Source organism: Poecile atricapillus, chromosome 2 (genome assembly GCF_030490865.1).
Source record: "Poecile atricapillus isolate bPoeAtr1 chromosome 2, bPoeAtr1.hap1, whole genome shotgun sequence".
Taxonomy (NCBI): Eukaryota; Metazoa; Chordata; class Aves; order Passeriformes; family Paridae; genus Poecile; species Poecile atricapillus.
Window position 1 is genome coordinate 14,700,859 of NC_081250.1, and position 16,442 is coordinate 14,717,300.

The 16,442-nt window shown below is 43.0% G+C and overlaps 1 protein-coding gene across 5 annotated transcripts in view; it reads left to right on the forward strand.

The window, feature by feature from the left end:
- Positions 1–7,569: 7,569 nt before the first annotated feature.
- ARHGAP12 (Rho GTPase activating protein 12) overlaps positions 7,570–16,442 on the forward strand; it is a 76,116-nt gene continuing 67,243 nt past the window's right edge. Inside the window, exons 1-3 of one of the 5 annotated variants that reach the window (XM_058831816.1) lie at positions 7,639–7,699; positions 8,658–8,758; positions 13,554–14,304. In XM_058831816.1, coding sequence (XP_058687799.1) covers positions 13,636–14,304 — 669 coding nt within the window. In that variant the 5' untranslated portion in view covers positions 7,639–7,699; positions 8,658–8,758; positions 13,554–13,635. Of the gene's footprint in view, positions 7,700–8,657; positions 8,759–13,553; positions 14,305–16,442 lie in introns of all 5 variants that reach the window. The other 4 variants (XM_058831819.1, XM_058831818.1, XM_058831820.1 and 1 more) reach the window with 4 other exon arrangements.

A 16,442-nucleotide genomic window follows, 5' to 3' on the forward strand; every position in this document is an offset into this window, starting at 1 on the left:
GAAAAATGCAGGTTCAGTATCTGCTTGAGGGGATTTAAACCCCTTCTACCACCTCTTTCTCAGTCCTTCATCACTAACAGCCACACCATTTAGTATTCTGGGGTGCCTGCAATCCTGTTGCTGCTGTTCCACTTAGCATTAATAATTAAATCTTCACTGCAGAGGGACTGAGCTTCAGATATCTTCCATCCTCAAGGAGTGCTCCAGGCTGAGAAGCATTCACACCCTTTGTTTAAATGACTGTTCGTATATTTTCCATACACCAAAACTGTGGCAGTCAGAAGGCCCAAAGGTGGCCCATTTAGAGTGACTCTTGTGGTTAGGAGGCTAATCTGGAAGAGATTATAAACATTATTTTAAATCCAGTTTCTGCCTCATTTGAACTAAACTACAAGGTCTTTGTTTTGCTATAGAAACTCTCACATTTAAATTTGTTTTGACCCTGGTCAGGACCTGGTTTTAATTTTGTTCCCCTTCCCCCACCCTCCTTGCTTTTTTTTGTCTCGGGCAGGAAGCCTGAAAACTCTCCCTCCCTTTTCATGAATTGCAAACATAATGCTAACAAAACTCTGAGCCAGGGAGCACCTCTCACTTGGCTTTGGAGTTTATTCATCCCTAAGGTAGAGCTATTATTTCATAATTGGAAGCACCTTCGAGGGCCTCTTTTATCAGTGGTTTAATGGATACCTGCAGCTCTGCCACTGCTTCCTTGTGAATCTGCCTTGGTGTTAACAGCTTTTCTCTTGGCTCAGCTGTTTGCAGCTGCTCTGGGGCTCCTCCCTCCCAGGACATAGTTTCATCCTGAGCGAAACCAGCATCCTACACAGCGTCACTCTGTCATTGGGGCAGACAGGTACTCACCATATTTCCATATTTCCATATTTCTTCCCATGCTGCAGGAAGAGATCATGACCTCGGTTATGTAAAACAGCTGATGGGAGAACATATTATGTACTGGTAAAGTCATGACCTAGTATGCACAAGGCCTCTAGACTTTCTAATTAGGGACTGAGCTAATTAGAACTGGTTAAAATGCCCATGTAGTACACATGTTTTTATTTCATGGGCTTCAAAAGGGATATAAGCCTCTAAAATATTTAGCATTTATTAAATTGAAGCCTGACTTTTCAAATGAAGTCTGTGATTACATGAATCAACAATTTTTATGAGAGTCTGGAGATTGCTTTAATGACTTTGATAAGGGTAAGATGTTTTCATGAACATTTTAGGGAGTGTCAACCCAGTGAATGGCTGAGGCTAGAGAAAAAGGCATTAGACCACAGCTATGGCAAAGAGGTGCAATGCAGTGTCACAGCCAACTCAGCCTTTGATTTCTTGCTTTCTTTTTTGCAGACTAATTGTAATGGTCAAACCATGATCTACATTAAACTTTCCAGGGGATCCTTTGCATCAGCTTGGGATGTAAAACTAAGCTGGCTGAGCCAAAACACAAAAAAATTATAGTCTTTCTAGTGAAACTTTTATTTTACTATTTAAAAACTACATGAAAATAACAAAGACCCATCCAGTCCCCTTTTATCACTTTCTCCCATGGTTTTCTCTCTAGTGAAAAGCTGGAATGACTCATTTCTGGCTAGAAATGTGAGAAGCAGGTGAGACAGCAGAACTAACGTTGGCTGTGTCACCTATGGTGTTATTGCTAGGTCAGCCTTTGAGCATTTAAATTCTTTATAAGGGTTTCTGTTCACTTTTAGATGGAAAGAGGAAGGAAAAGCAGCAGAGAAACTTGCAAGAAAGCAAACAAGACAAAATGTGGACTTGGATTCCTTAAGACAGCTCTGTTTGAAGGAGTGATGGAATTGGAAAGGGTTTGGGCCTTGAACTCCAGTGACTCCTTGGGAATGGCTATGATATACTGAAATCACTAAGAACTCTGAGCCAGCACATAGTTTCCTTCATACCAGCCCACTCAGGGACTTGAAATAACTTTTTTTTTTTGTCAGAAGCAAAACACAGAAATGAAAGATAGAAACACAGCTTGACATGGAAATGTCATGACCTTCTACCTGACTCTTTCTGCATTAGCTATTGGCACAGAAGGGTTGGTTTTTTTTCTTTTATAAAGCAGAATGAAATTCAGAAGAGTTGGTGCAAGGGCTATGATGGGACAGAGGAACTGGAGAAGGAAAAATAAAAGGTGGCGTCTGTACTAGTCACTTAAACACAGTCACAGGGGCTGGAACTTGATCATCCATACTGTGAAATTGTGAAAGCAGTCCTCCCAATGGCTTTGGTGAGAGACTAGCTTGCCATCTACCACACATGTTCTGTGAAGGGACCATTCCCATCCAAGCTTTAGACTGTGATTTGCAAGAATGTTTACACAGTTGAAAATCACAGTTATCAGATTAAGTATTTTTCTGAGTCACTGGGATCAACAGAGTGAAACTTCTTCTACCAGGATTGCTGTCTAGTTCAGCTTTCTTCAAGAACAATCCATGGTGACCAGGCAATATCTTCAATAGAAAATATCATGTTATATAACAAAAGAATTTGGAGAACATCTGAAATAAAACATGTGTCTGTTTTTCATATTACTGATTTCAGGCAGCTGAAAATTAAAATCTAAGTCACTCATTTTTTTTCTCATTAATTTGTCTGATTCTTTATGAACATGAAAACTTTTGGCATTCACCATTTCCAATGGCAGTAATTTCCACTAAGTACACGAACAGACTCTAGGGTGCAATTGATCTGATCACATATGGGTGCCTACTTTAAGATGAGATTAACTACTCTCCAGACTTCTTTGATTGGGATAAACAGAGCTCCGCTGAGTCTGAAGGGAGCTTTGATGTAGATGCACACTAATAGATACCCACAAAAAAAAAAACTTCCCCTGTTTTTAGCTATGCTTGCTAAGCTGAGGGGAAACCTATCAGTTTCTGATGTTCCTCAGAAAAAACACCCAGCATTAACCAGACAACCTGACATAACTTCACTTTGGCCATCCACTGGAAGCTCTGCTGGACCTTGAGGAGCCTCTGTGATTGCATGAGACTAGCAATATGCAGCATGAGTTGGATCTTCCAGTTTCAGAGCACCCACCAGAGACTGGGTTGTTTACCAAGTCAGGCCAGACCTGTGCACTGAAGTAAATTCTGAACGTCTGTGATTTGGGGAACCAGAAACTCGCCTGTGAATCTTCTCTAAGCCTGAATTTGGTACCGTATAATAAAATTAACTTCAACATGAGCAAAACATTTAACACTCTAGGTTTTATTTATTTTTGCATAGCTATGCATTATTTAGATTCTGCTTATCAGTGATTGATAAACAACCCTTCCTTTTCATCAGAAAACATACAAGGTACTTGGAAATTAAAGTCACTTATGTGGGGCTATCCTTAATTTTCCAAGGTATAAATGGACATTTACATTGTTCCTTTGATTGTGAGCATTTTTCTTTATGGGTTTGTAAAAATAGATATTACTATTTAAAGGATTAATTGCCTGTTAGCTCAAACCATGGTGAGATCAAGACATGACTAGCTGTGTAGAAATGACTAAGATTTAGCTTAGGCAAAGGTCTTAGGTCAAGGTAGCACAAAGAAGTGTCCGCCTTCATCGACTGTAGGCTTTAGCTATTCAGTCAGAAAATTATTCATTACTTTTCTCCACTTTTAATTCTGTGCTGTGACTCAGAGGTATATTTTAGTGCTCCACACAGAAGTGATACATTTTGGAATACGGTGCTCGAGAAGAGAAAAGCGATAAACAGTTGAACTACACAGGTAAGCAGGGAGCCAGGTCTTGGCAAGAGCAGAATCAAAAGATCAGTTTGACCAGAACAAATCTCACTTTGTTCTTAAGTAAGGCTGACAATCAGACACTTGCAAAAAAATGTCCTTTACTTGCAAACTGAGACTGCAAATACAAACAATAGGTATGCTTGAATTTTTGTTAGAACTTTCACTGGATGCTCTGAGAGAGATGTGAATATTGAAGATCACAATGGTGATGTGGCTAACAAACAGAGCAGAGTAAAAAAAGAATGTGTTGGCCACTGTCCACTCTGCCTAATACGATTTGCGAAAATAATCTGCTGGCGAAATGAAAAAATTTTACAAATTCCTTGCTGATTTTTCACAGTAAAACAAATAATCTTCTCTGAACTCTGAATAAAAGTTCCTCCTTAAGGCAGAAAATTCCTTTGTAGTGTCATGGTGAAAGAAGTTCTTTACTGAACTCGTGAGAAATCTGGGTTCCTTTTTCTATATTCTTTACTTTAGTTGTTCCCTCGTCAATTGATTTTTCTCATAATGCACAGTTATATAAATAAAAATAGCTCATCTATTAGTTGAGTCAGGAGATGGGGAGTAAATTGACAAGTTCATGCAAAAAGCCCACAGCATCTGCACTTTGTGAGAAAGTGCTTTTGTAGTACAGAGAAAGAACAGAAAGAAGGAATTGATTGTATGTCTATGTGTAGGTGGTAAGAGTATTTTTAGATAGAGGTGAGAGGCTGGAAGCTGTCAAAAAACTGAGAGTAGGAGCAGAGTACACAGGAGATGCCCCAGGTAATGTGTTTTATATCAGGCAAGTTGAACCATTGTATAAAAAAGTAGTATTAAAAGTAAGATAAAAATATATTCTATTTATATTAAAAATATTTGCTAAAATAAGTGCATATGTCTAAATTCAGAATGGTTTCTCTAGAGCATATCACTCTTGAGGTTATAAGACCAAAAAGAGAAAAGGTCTCTAAAAAGGAGTCAAAACCAGAGGAAACAGCAAAATGAGCAAGGTGGATATTTGCAGTATCTGCCTGTTAGATGTGACAAAGTTTTTGTATTTGCCTTCTTGATTATTTCCAAGAGAAAGAATCAACACTGTTCATAATGAGATTATGTTGGTAAGGAGGGGTGGCAAACAATGAATAAACAACCCAGATTTAATACCAATCACGTTTTCAGCAGCACATTTCTGCTGGTTACCTAACACCAGTTCTGGCACTATGAGTAACAGGATGGCAGCAGCCACTCTCAGATACGCATTTCTAATTAATTAAAACATGACACACATCTAGGATTACTGCGACTGAGGCATAAAATAATGGACAGCTGAACTTGCAGAGATTTGATATAGACTCAGAAGAAAAAAAATAGAAACTAAATAAAATGGCAATTTGCCCTTCAAAATTAATAGGCTCAGCTTTTTATACATGTAATGCTAGTAGTTGAGAACTTTGAATTTGAGGAGAAAATGCAACATTTCTATGCCTAATTCAAGCACCACAAATGGATTTTTTTTTTCAAGGCTGAATTTTCAGAACTGTGAAGCTTGTTTTCTATGGATTTGTATTTTATCATAGATTGTAACTATCACCTTTTTTCCCCCACAATTGCAGCATTTATAATGCCACTTTCTTATGTGGATTCTTCTCCACCTCTATATGGCTGACTGCTTCCGCAGACTTTGTGGGAGCTTAACTACCTTTAAGGGAACTCCCTTTTGGCAAACACAGTTAAATTTGGACAAAGGTTTTGAGGGTTTTTGAGGGTGTAATAGAACGTACAGACACTTCAAACACTGGCATTTCATAAGGAATCAGTTTACAAAGAGAGAGATTGATGTTGTTGTGTGCCAGGTATGATACAGAACAGTCAGAACACAATAGATACATGAATTGAGTCCTGTACTCTCTACCATATCTCGCACGTATTACATAAAGCAATTACAGTTGGCAGTCCTTTCAATCTGGGATTCGTGAGGTCAGTACATGTACTGGATGTTTCCAGCTAACATATACATGTAGTCCCATCTGAGGAATGAGTACGGCAGCATTCCTACATCTCCGGGAAAAAACAAGTCGCTGTGAGTAAAGGTTGTGAACTTTAGCTCTTTCTACTCCACTGAAATGGCAGAGAAATCCTTCATAGGCAGAATACGCAACAGATACTAAAATTGGAACTTGGGCTGGACAGTTTATTTGTAATGTGGAATCTTTCATGACTGCACTTGGGCAGGGACTCAAAATTACATATCTTCTGGCACCTTCAGCTCTATTATGCTTGTTGATCTTATGTGGGACCATTGGTTCAACCCTGACTCAGAGGGAAGAGTGCCTCAGACTGAATCACTAATGCTGTATCCTGCAGCACTCTAGTGAAGCCTTGGCATTAAAGAAGGATAATTACATTGTGGTTACTATGACTGATTTTTGAGACACTTTTATATACACCTCAGGCATGTCAGCAGGTAAAATGCAGTCAGCTTGTTCAGAGGTACCCAAGTGTCCTGAGTATTTTTATTACAAAACTGGGCATTCAGATAGAATCCTACTAGACAAAAACATCCAAGAATTACTCTTTATCTTTTTCATGTATGTGTAATTTACAAGGGAGTATGAATAAAAAACTACTGTCCTTTCACACAAAAATTTCTTTTGCCTTTTAATGATAAATAATGGACATCTATATACAAGATGTTGTTCCCCTTACAATAGAAATGATGGTGTCTAGTCTGTTTCTTCCAGACTCTGTGAATAACTCCTGACTGAGTGGGTGTGACAGTATTATCAGCCTTACAACACCAACAGAATTTTAATAATTGTGTTTTGTGAACAGACAGCCCAAAGTCAAATGATCCTTGATGTCAAGGGGACATTCTCAGCAGTATTGAGGCTTGAGAAGAAAAAGCTTTAAGGTATATGCAGCATTTTCTACTTGTCTTGCATGTTTGTTGAATAACATATATGAGATTTCAAGGAAATATCAATATTGGAAGTTCCAGACGGATTGCAATTTCATATGAAAATATGCCCACATGTTCAATTAAACCTATTGATGCTGTTTTCATCTTTTCCTCAATTACAGTCTGTTTCTCTCTCTCTCTCTTGCTGGCACTTCTCAGGTCTTTTCCCAGTGCTTGTCCTTCTCTCAGCAAACCAGTTCTTTCCACCTTTTGATGGTTTTACTGTCTCCTTCCTCCTTCCGTGTGTTAAAATAGTCAAAGAAGAAGTTAGACCAGCGTTCCCCTTCATTAGATTAATAGAGTGCAGTCAGTTTACACATCTCCATGCCACTGTTTCAGGCTGTTTGCAGATTCATTCAGATACTACTGTATCAGTTACAGTCAGTTAATGCTTTCAAGGTTATCTTTGCAACCAAGAGAACTAGATACCGCTTTTTCAAAGAGAAAGATAAGATTATTTTTAATTTGAAAATGCGGTGAAGGCCACTTAAATATTTTCAAACAATGCTTGAAAACTTTTTTAATATAGTAAGAGACATCAAGCAAGTTAACCCGAAATAAATGTCAAGGACTACTCCTTATGATATGTCTTTGGGCAACTATTTAAAAAACGAGGTTTCTTCAGGTATCATCTATTAAAGAGTGAGACCGACACCCGTACGCAGCGAGGAAGGTGCCTGGCAGTTGTTTTCACTGTTCGCTTCAGCAGGGACAGAAAGGCCTGGGTATTTCCCACGGCCACGTCAGTGAGGTGCTGCTGGCACGGCTCCAGCAGCCCGGGCCGAGATGGGCAGCAGCACGGCCGGACCGCCCGGTGCGATCACCGATTTCTCACCGGGCCCCGCCCCCGCCCCGCCCCCGCGCGGGCCCGCCCCGGCACGTGACCCGCGGTGACGCCGCCGTGCCCCGGAGCCGACACTGGCCGGGGCCGCGGCGGGAGAGGAGCGGGAGCCGCCGCAGCCGGAGCGGGGCCCGGGCGGCAGGTGGGTGGCTGCGCCGCGCCCCTCGGCCCGCCGGGGAGGGGAGCGCGGGGACGGGAACAGGGACGGGGACGAGCGCGGCGCTGCCGCCGCCGGGACGGTCGGGCAGGGCTGGGTGGCCCCGCGGGGGCACGTTCGCGCCCGGGCCGGCGCACGGGGCCGCAGCCCCCCGGCGCCGCCCTCCCGCCCTCCGTCTCCTGGGGCGCCTCGCGGAGCGCTCCCCGCGCCCGCCGGGGGTCCGGGCGGCGCCGCCCCGCGCTGCCCCCGGCGGTGGCGGCTCCTCCGTTCCGCGGGCGGCGCCGGGAGCGCCGAGTTGGCGGCGCCGGGAGGCAGCCCCGCACCTGGGCGCTGCCGCGGGCCGCGCTGCCGGGCGGCGGGGCCGGGCCGCCCGCGCTGCCGTGTGCGAGCGGCGCCCGCTCACCTGCGGGAGACAAAGGGAGGCAGCGGCGGCCCCGCCGCCCTTCCCGGGCGCCCCCGCCGGGCCGGGGGCATCTGCCGCCCTTGTGCGAACTTGAGCGCGGCAACTCGGGCTGGCTGGGCCGGGGCGGCTCTGCCGCGCTATTTATAACCAGCCCTCGCAGACAACAACTTAACAAAAGCCCGCACCGAGGAGCGAGCGGGGCTGCGAGGGAGCTCGCCTGGGGGCGGGGGGGGAGCTGCAGCGGCGCTGAAAAGTTGTCCTGACACTTGTTTAAAATGCATCGCTTATTCAGTGCTCTGAGTCACGGGCAATTATTAAATGGTTGCTTATTATGCCTCTAGCGTTTAAAGACGTGTGAGCTCCGGGTAGGTAGTTTACTTGCAAGTAATGCTCGGTTTCTAACTGTGTTTGAGGAAAGAGTGGAGGGCTAAGCTTGTTTTCATACAGGTTGTAAGCTGTCTGTGTTTTGGTTATATATGTTGTTTCCATTTGCCCCTATTTGTATGCAACTTTTGCATGCTTTAAATGCACGCTTTGCAGAGGGTGGCTCTTAGAGGCGTCGGTGAGGACTGGTCTGCGTGAAAATACTGGCTGAGGAGTCAGGTGTGCTGGACAAGCAGTGGTGCCCCTTGGGAAGAAAGGTATGAATAGGGTTGAAGTCTGACAAGAGACCAGTCTCCCAGGCAGTGGCCATGCAGATACAGCCTGAGCCCCTAAGAAAACTGCCCAGGGAGAAACAGAATCGTGGAATCTACTGAGGTGTCACTAGGGTATCTCATCTGGCCTGAACTGTTAAGAATTTATCTTAATTTAGCCTTCATAATTGAGTTTATTTCTGTATCAGCACTGTGGAAGGGTTCATTTCAGTAGTGGGTGAAGTTTGATGCTGAAAATGGAAAAAGATTACACAAGTCAATTGCTGCTGCTTTGTAGGACACTGCGAACAAGGTCACACAAAGAAATTTAAGGCGATTCGTTAAGACTCAGTGGCATTTTTAACACCGTATCATCTGCTTGTATTAGAAAGTAAGTAACAATTCCCTATCCCCAGTAAGGGTTTGTTATTTTTTCCCAGAGGAAAGTAAAACAAATACCAAAAAGTGTTTTAGGTTATTTCCCAAGACTCAGTTACTTGGTTCTGGAAGATGAGAAGTAAATGCTGCGTGCCTGATAGTTTCAAAAGAGAGGGTGGGAGGGGAAGTCTTGAATTTTAGGATAACGCTGAAGGTAGAGGTGATCATATCTCATACGATACATGAGCATACTATATGTGTATCATAAATGATCATATTAATGATTCTGTGTCTTAGGACCGTGCTTCTTTCAAGCATTTGCATCGGGAGAGCATCATTCTGTAGTTAAGACTGGGCGCTGTAAGGAGGTGAGGGTGCAGCAGCTGCAGGGTTTAGGTTGCTCCAGGAAAGGCTCAGCTCGGAGCGGACCTGCAGCTCTCTGAACCCTGCCTGTCTGAGGGTGATTGGAGCTGTCACATCGGGTCTGGATAAAAACGGTCTCGTTCTGTGGGGACGCACATAAAAATCCGGCTAGAGGCAAGTGATGGCATGTGGAACCCCTGGTGCTGCGTGTGCACCCGCTGTGGGGAGAGCTCCCCGGAGCCCTGAGCGGGCCGGGCCGGTTCCGAGAGCAGCGGAGCCCATCGTGCCGGTCTGGGCCGGTGCCGGGAGCAGCGGAGCCCATCGGGCCGGGCTGGGCCGGTGCCGGGAGCAGCGGAGCCCATCGGGCAGGGCCGGTGCCGGGAGCAGCGGAGCCCATCGGGCCGGGCCGGTGCCGGGAGCAGCGGAGCCCATCGGGCCGGGCCGGTGCCGGGAGCAGCGGAGCCCATCGGGCCAGTCTGGGCCGGTGCCGGGAGCAGCGGAGCCCGCCGGGCCGGGCCGGTGCCGGGAGCAGCGGAGCCCATCGGGCCAGTCTGGGCCGGTGCCGGGAGCAGCGGAGCCCATCGGGCCGGGCCGGTGCCGGGAGCAGCGGAGCCCATCGGGCCGGGCCGGTGCCGGGAGCAGCGGAGCCCGCCGGGCCGGGCCGGTGCCGGGAGCAGCGGAGCCCATCGGGCCGGTCTGGGCCGGTGCCGGGAGCAGCGGAGCCCGCCGGGCCGGTGCCGGGAGCAGCGGAGCCCATCGGGCCGGGCCGGTGCCGGGAGCAGCGGAGCCCATCGGGCAGGGCCGGGCAGGGGCGCGCCCGCGGGCGGAGGGGTGGGGGAAGGGAGGAGCTGACCTCTGCGAACACCCAGGGTTTGCCAGCCTTACTCAGCCTTAGCTGAGTAAGAGATGGGAACGGTTCCATCAGCAGCCGGAGTCCGAAGGGATCTCTGCCCCCGTGTCGAGTGAAAGCCCTGCTCGCCTCTCGCACCGCCTGCCGCACCCGGTGCCGTGCCTGTCATCGCCAGGCTCCGCTCCCGTGGGACAGCGGGAATGCTCCGGGAAATGGTGGATTGTGTGTCCACGTGGGGATGTGACCCACCTGGGATCACTTGCCAGTAGCGATTGGGGTTTTCTTCACCAGGAGAAAAGCGAGGTCTGAGTCTGTTCTTCGGTGTTCATGAATAGGTTTTCTTAGTCGAGCCATTTGTTATTAATCTCTCAATCAGATACTGAGACTTTGTTTAAGGTATTAAAGCTTACAGATGTTCTCTGTGGAAGTAAATGATTTTTCATCCTTATCATTCTCTAATTAGAGTAATTCAACCTTCTTTACTAACGTGGGTGCCATCCAGCATGACAGGTAAATGGCAAGGAATGAAAAGTACTGTGAGGTTACAAGGGCTGACATGCCATATCACTTCAGTTGTTGACTAGTCGCACAATGAAGTCAGTAGTCCAAGTGTCAATATCGTGCATTCATGCCTGCATTGTCGTGAGCCCCTTACAGCAGAGGTTTGACCAAGGCTCCCATGGCTCTTTAAACTGTGTTCTGTGTAATAGCTTCATGAAAGGGCATTACAATTGGCTCTCCCCTGGGCTGCACAGAGAGTACAGGCAGGCTACCTTTTCTGACACGAAGGCTTCATTAAAAGAATTAAAGTAAAACAAAAATTAATGCATTTGAATCTGTGAAATCAAGGCTGTGGTAGTCGTTTGCTGATCTACAGGGTTAATTTCCCGACTATACCATACATATTTCTTGCTTTTTAGGATTGAGGAGGAGAATTAGAGCCTTGCTCGATCCTGATGATGTGATCTGTTTGTAAAACTGTTTCAGTGTTCTGGCTGAACACAGCCTGTCTCTCTTTAGTCATATGTTCAACATTACCAAATGTTTGCTATTGACTTGATAATTTTGCAGCTTGGATGAAAGACCAGAAATTGTGCTACTTATTTTTGTTATTTCTTCTTTGTTGTTATTTTTTGGAAAAGGATTAGGCTGCAAAACTGACTTCTGGAGTGGGTTGAGCTATTTTTGTAGCAGTTTTGTTTTACTTAACTTGTATTATTCAAAATTTTTTGGTTTTTTTAAACAGAACATGCAACCTGTTGAACCTTTCTGTCTTGAAAAATGTTAAGTGTGCATTCTCAGTAAATAGTCATAGGGAACCAACAAAAGAGGAATGAAAGATCCAAGCTTTTAAACACTTGATGGCCCTGTGGGAAACCAGAGGCTTATGTTCTCTTTTTGGTTCCTGTGTGGGAGAAAGAGACTCTGAATGGATCCTTGTACTGTGGTTCAGCTTTTTGAGGTAACAGAGCTTTGAGGTAGACTGCAGCTTGGTAAGACTTGCATTTTTTTGGTGTCTGACCTGGAAGCCATGAAGGGGATTGGTAGCAGCTTTGAAGAAGTGTTGGAAGGAGTCAGGTTTGCTAAGAAGGAAAAACCAGCATTTAAATGGCAGAGCCTCCAAAACTAGGAAGAGCGCGGGAATGGCTGCAATTTGTTCATGTTTATCTTCTGCTGCTGTTGCTAAACAACTGCAGAGCTGCACTTAAAAACACCTATTTATGTAGAATAGCAGGTAAGCAGGTTGTTTTGTACAGAGGCTGTAAATAGACTTTGAATGTCAATGTGCCATTTTATGATAGAGAGTAAGCACCAGAATCCTGGCATTCTTTTCTACTGCTTTGTGTTCCTATTGTCAGCTTTGTTGAATGTGGTACCATCGTTCCTTCTGTCAAGTCTTTGATGAAATTGCAAATCTGACTTTGTGATTCTATTTGGAGCCTTGAAAACGGTTGTTCTTGAAAATGCTTCTTGGAAGCAAAAGAAGATGGGCTGAGGGGGAGATGCAGATTAAAGATGGGCACTTCTGTCTTGGTGTAATACTTTAGCTTTTTACCTTCTACTTTGTCTCTCAGTGGCAAATGTATTTTTTTTCAAGGCTCAGATCAAATAACAGAAATGGCAAAATAATTGAACAGTCCTGAGTGGTTTCTGTTTTAGATCTCCCCAGAAGTTCTTGTCTGATGTTATTTCTGTCCTTAGTCCCATTTAGCAGCCGAGTTCACTCTGCGTGTGTGTGCCTGCATGGAATTGCATTAGTTCCACTTTGTGGCAGGGTAAAGGCTACAAATCTCATCACAAAGTCTTAACTTGCAGAGCTGTAAGTTTCTATGCAACTTTTCTCATTTGCGAAACACGTATTTAAAAATAAAAATATGTGTTTGTTAATCTTTACAAGATTAAATATGGCAGCATTTTACTTGAATTCTCCTTCATTCCACGTGACTGATGGAGATCTTACATGCTTTGATTTTCAAGATTAAAAATCCTACCTTTCATGTTAATTTACTATATTGTCTTCAGTGCAAGTTGGCAAGACTAATGCTTACCCACCCATGAATTTGGACATTGATGCTGCATGATTAAATAGAGAGAATTTGTTTTTGGGTATGGATGCAGTAGCAGTTGTTTGGATCATAAAGATGCTGAAAAGTACTTTTCAGAATTTTCATGTATTATTGATTATTTCATTACCCATTTTGGTTCATAGTCCTATTTTGTCACTGTTGAGGTTTTTGTTTGCATTTTTTAGATCTAGCCCTTAAACATTTGGTTAGATCAGGTTTTCTTTGAGGTAAATAAGTCTTCCTTGGAATATTTTGATTTGAACTATTGTAGTGACAGTTTCAAAAAGAAATTAAGCCTGTGTGTAAGCAAGAGATTGACTCAGATCAGTGCCCCCTCCCCCAAATCCCCAATGATCAATCAATGTTATTCAATAATAGAAACAATAAATAATTAATTAATAAAGCTAATGAGGCACTTCATAGCAGGAGGCTTGTGTGAATAGGACAGTTAACTCATTGACCTAGGTTGTGCTACTGATTTTCTATTTCAACACTGAGAAAGGTATCTGAAAATACTGCATTTTTTCCATCAGTTAGTCTAAAGTTGATATGAATTGAATAGGCAGGATTTAGTAAAAATTATTTTTCTCCAAGGTGCTCTCAGCCAGCCACTTGATTACATATACTTTTTTTTTCCTTACAGCTCTGAACATTAGCAGGAAAATAACACTGAAACAGAATGTTGCTTGCCTTTTGTCTGAAAAGGTGAAAGCTTTCAGATAGAAATGGCTGATAAGGGTGGGAAGATGCTTCCAGGACAATTTTACATTCAAGTGGAGTACGACTATGAGTATGAAGCCAAGGACAAGAAAATTGTGATCAAGCAAGGGGAGAAATACATCTTAGTGAAAAAGACTAATGATGATTGGTGGCAAGTCAAAAGAGATGAAAATTCCAAACCCTTTTATGTGCCAGCACAATATGTGAAGGAAATACCCCGTAAAGCGCTGATGCCACCTGTGAAGCAGGCAAGCATGTTGCCAAATAACACCTTGAAGTTGACACATGGATTACAGAGATCAACAGAAAATGTGAATAAGTCACCAGAGCTTTCTAGTTTTGGAAAATCTTCTCCAGTTCAAGTGTCTTGCTTAGTTCGAGATGCCAATCAAAATCTAGGACCGAGCAGTAGCCCCTGTCAAACTTTTGGTTTGAGTCTGGACCTTACCCAGAACAATGGAAAACTTAACAATGAGTTGCAATCTCCCAAGGTTTCCAATCAGTTTAGAACCATTTCCATGGGTCATTTCCCATGCCCTGATTTCTTGGAAATAGAGAAGACCAGCTTTTTGCATGAACAATGTTGTGATTCAGCAGGAGAAGGCTCAGAAAAAATTCACCAAGATTCGGAGTCCGGAGATGAACTCAGTAGTAGTTCCACAGAACAAGTGCAGGTAAGCTAAAAAATGGCCCCCATGTCTGGTTTGTTTTCTTTTCTTATTCCCATGATTGCTGCTGTGTTGAGACTTACTGCCAAAAAATTCGAATTGCTTAAATAAAAATTTCTTCTCTCAGCATAAAATTGTTACTAAAATTGAAACAGTTGATGTATTTGGTCCTTGCAGAATTACTGTGCTATGGGAACTGATTCCATTTACATTATTCTGTGATTTAAAGAACAGTAGTGTTTCTGTATTAAGATTGGTTTAATATGACACTGAATTGGGTTCTATTTTCTTTCAGAGGAAGGAAGCCTACTGCTGTAACTCCTCACGATTTTTCTTGTTGAAATAATAGTGGTAGTTAACTGTCAGTTTTCCCTAAATATAAATAGATAACGTAAGAACTGTATGTTAACGTCTTAGTGGGTTTAATTGCGCTTAAGATTTATATGGAGTTTAATTTCTGGCTTGATAATTTTATTTGTAGGCTGTTTTAATTAGTCAGCCCTGCCAGTTCTGCTTCTCACAACTTTACTCTGGATTAAAACTCAAAACATGTGAGTTTGTTAATTAGTATGGAAGAATCTCAGGAATGATGTACTCCTACTTCAGGCTAAAACTGAGCATTGACAGCCTTTGTCCTTGGTAAAGCAGTTTCTCTCACTTCTTAATTTTTTTTGTAACAGGCATCCCCCACCCCCATCAAAAGATTAGAACTCTGACTTAATCAGGTCACTTCTGGTACGGGTAACCAAGTTAATTAGTCTGTTGTAATCCAGGTTTGCTCTTAAACCAGTGATGTATGTGTGCATACACATAATTATATATTTATATATGTGTGTATGTAAATAATTCACCCACCTCACACTTGCCTCCCCCATCTTTCTGTAGGGACATGTTAAATTATTTTAAATTTTGTTAAAAGCTCCCTACTCTTGAACTTAATCTGTAGTGTGAAACTGTTTTTGCTTGGATAAGAACTGATTGTTACAGTAAATCCCACTTGCTAGCATGTGTTCATTGTACCAGAGGATCTCAAATCAAACTTGATGCTAACTTTAGACATGGAAAGTTTTATCATCGAGAGCTATGAATCAGTACTTTGCTAATAAGAAATAATGAAGGCAAAGCTGCTTAGGAGCGAGTCCGTATAGGAAGATCTTAAAGATACAAGATTGATTAGGTGAATTACAGAATCTTCAGCTATATTTATATATATTTATTGAAATAATCAGAATCAGTAGCTTTTCAATATCCTACTATATTCTTAGTCTCATTCTTTATATTCAGAGTTTCTATAGTTATGAGACATTATGTCTCTAATATTTGTATATTTTATGTTAGTTTTAACTTTGTGAACCCTCCCCCAAATAATATGGAATGAATAGGATTGCTGAATTTGAATCAGTGATGTCTTTCTTATGCAGTGTGAGAATCCATGAGTTTTCTTGCACTTTCTTTACAGCCCTAGCTCAGTGTAGTTGATATGAACCACTTAGAACTTGGCATGATAAAGTGATTACTAGATATTTATTTTAGAAGCGTGTGTTGGCATGTTACTGCCATATTAATCAATTGCCAAACAAATTATGAAAATACCAAGGAATGTTTAGAAAGTGTATCTTATTTCTAATAGTTTACCACATTAAAATTTATATTACATGGTAGGACAGTTCTTTCTTCTGTTTTGACTATAATTTGATGCATTTCCTTCTCTAAGGCAGATGGAATTAATATTACATGGGTGTCTTTTGTCAATAATAAATATATAGCCTGCAGCTCAGTTTCCACTGGACTTTGTGCTGCTTGATGCAGTGACACTTAATCTTTTCACCATTCTCCCCCCTCCCCACTATACTTTATTCAACACTACAACTGATTATGAATCAGATTTGTATTTGAGCAGGGCAGCAGTGCATGTATTGTAGAAATGGGAAATCTGAAGTGGGGCGAGTTTTCACAGTGTTTAAGAATAACAAATACTAAATATGCTGCATTTTGGCTGTGGAAAGTGCTTGGCAGTATGACTGATGTTACTGAAGAACTTGCTATTATCAGAATCTTGGGCAGCAAGAGTGTGGGTGCTCGCTGTGCCTTGCAGTTTGCCTTATTTTGTAACTTAATCTCATCGAGCATAATCACAAGCTCTT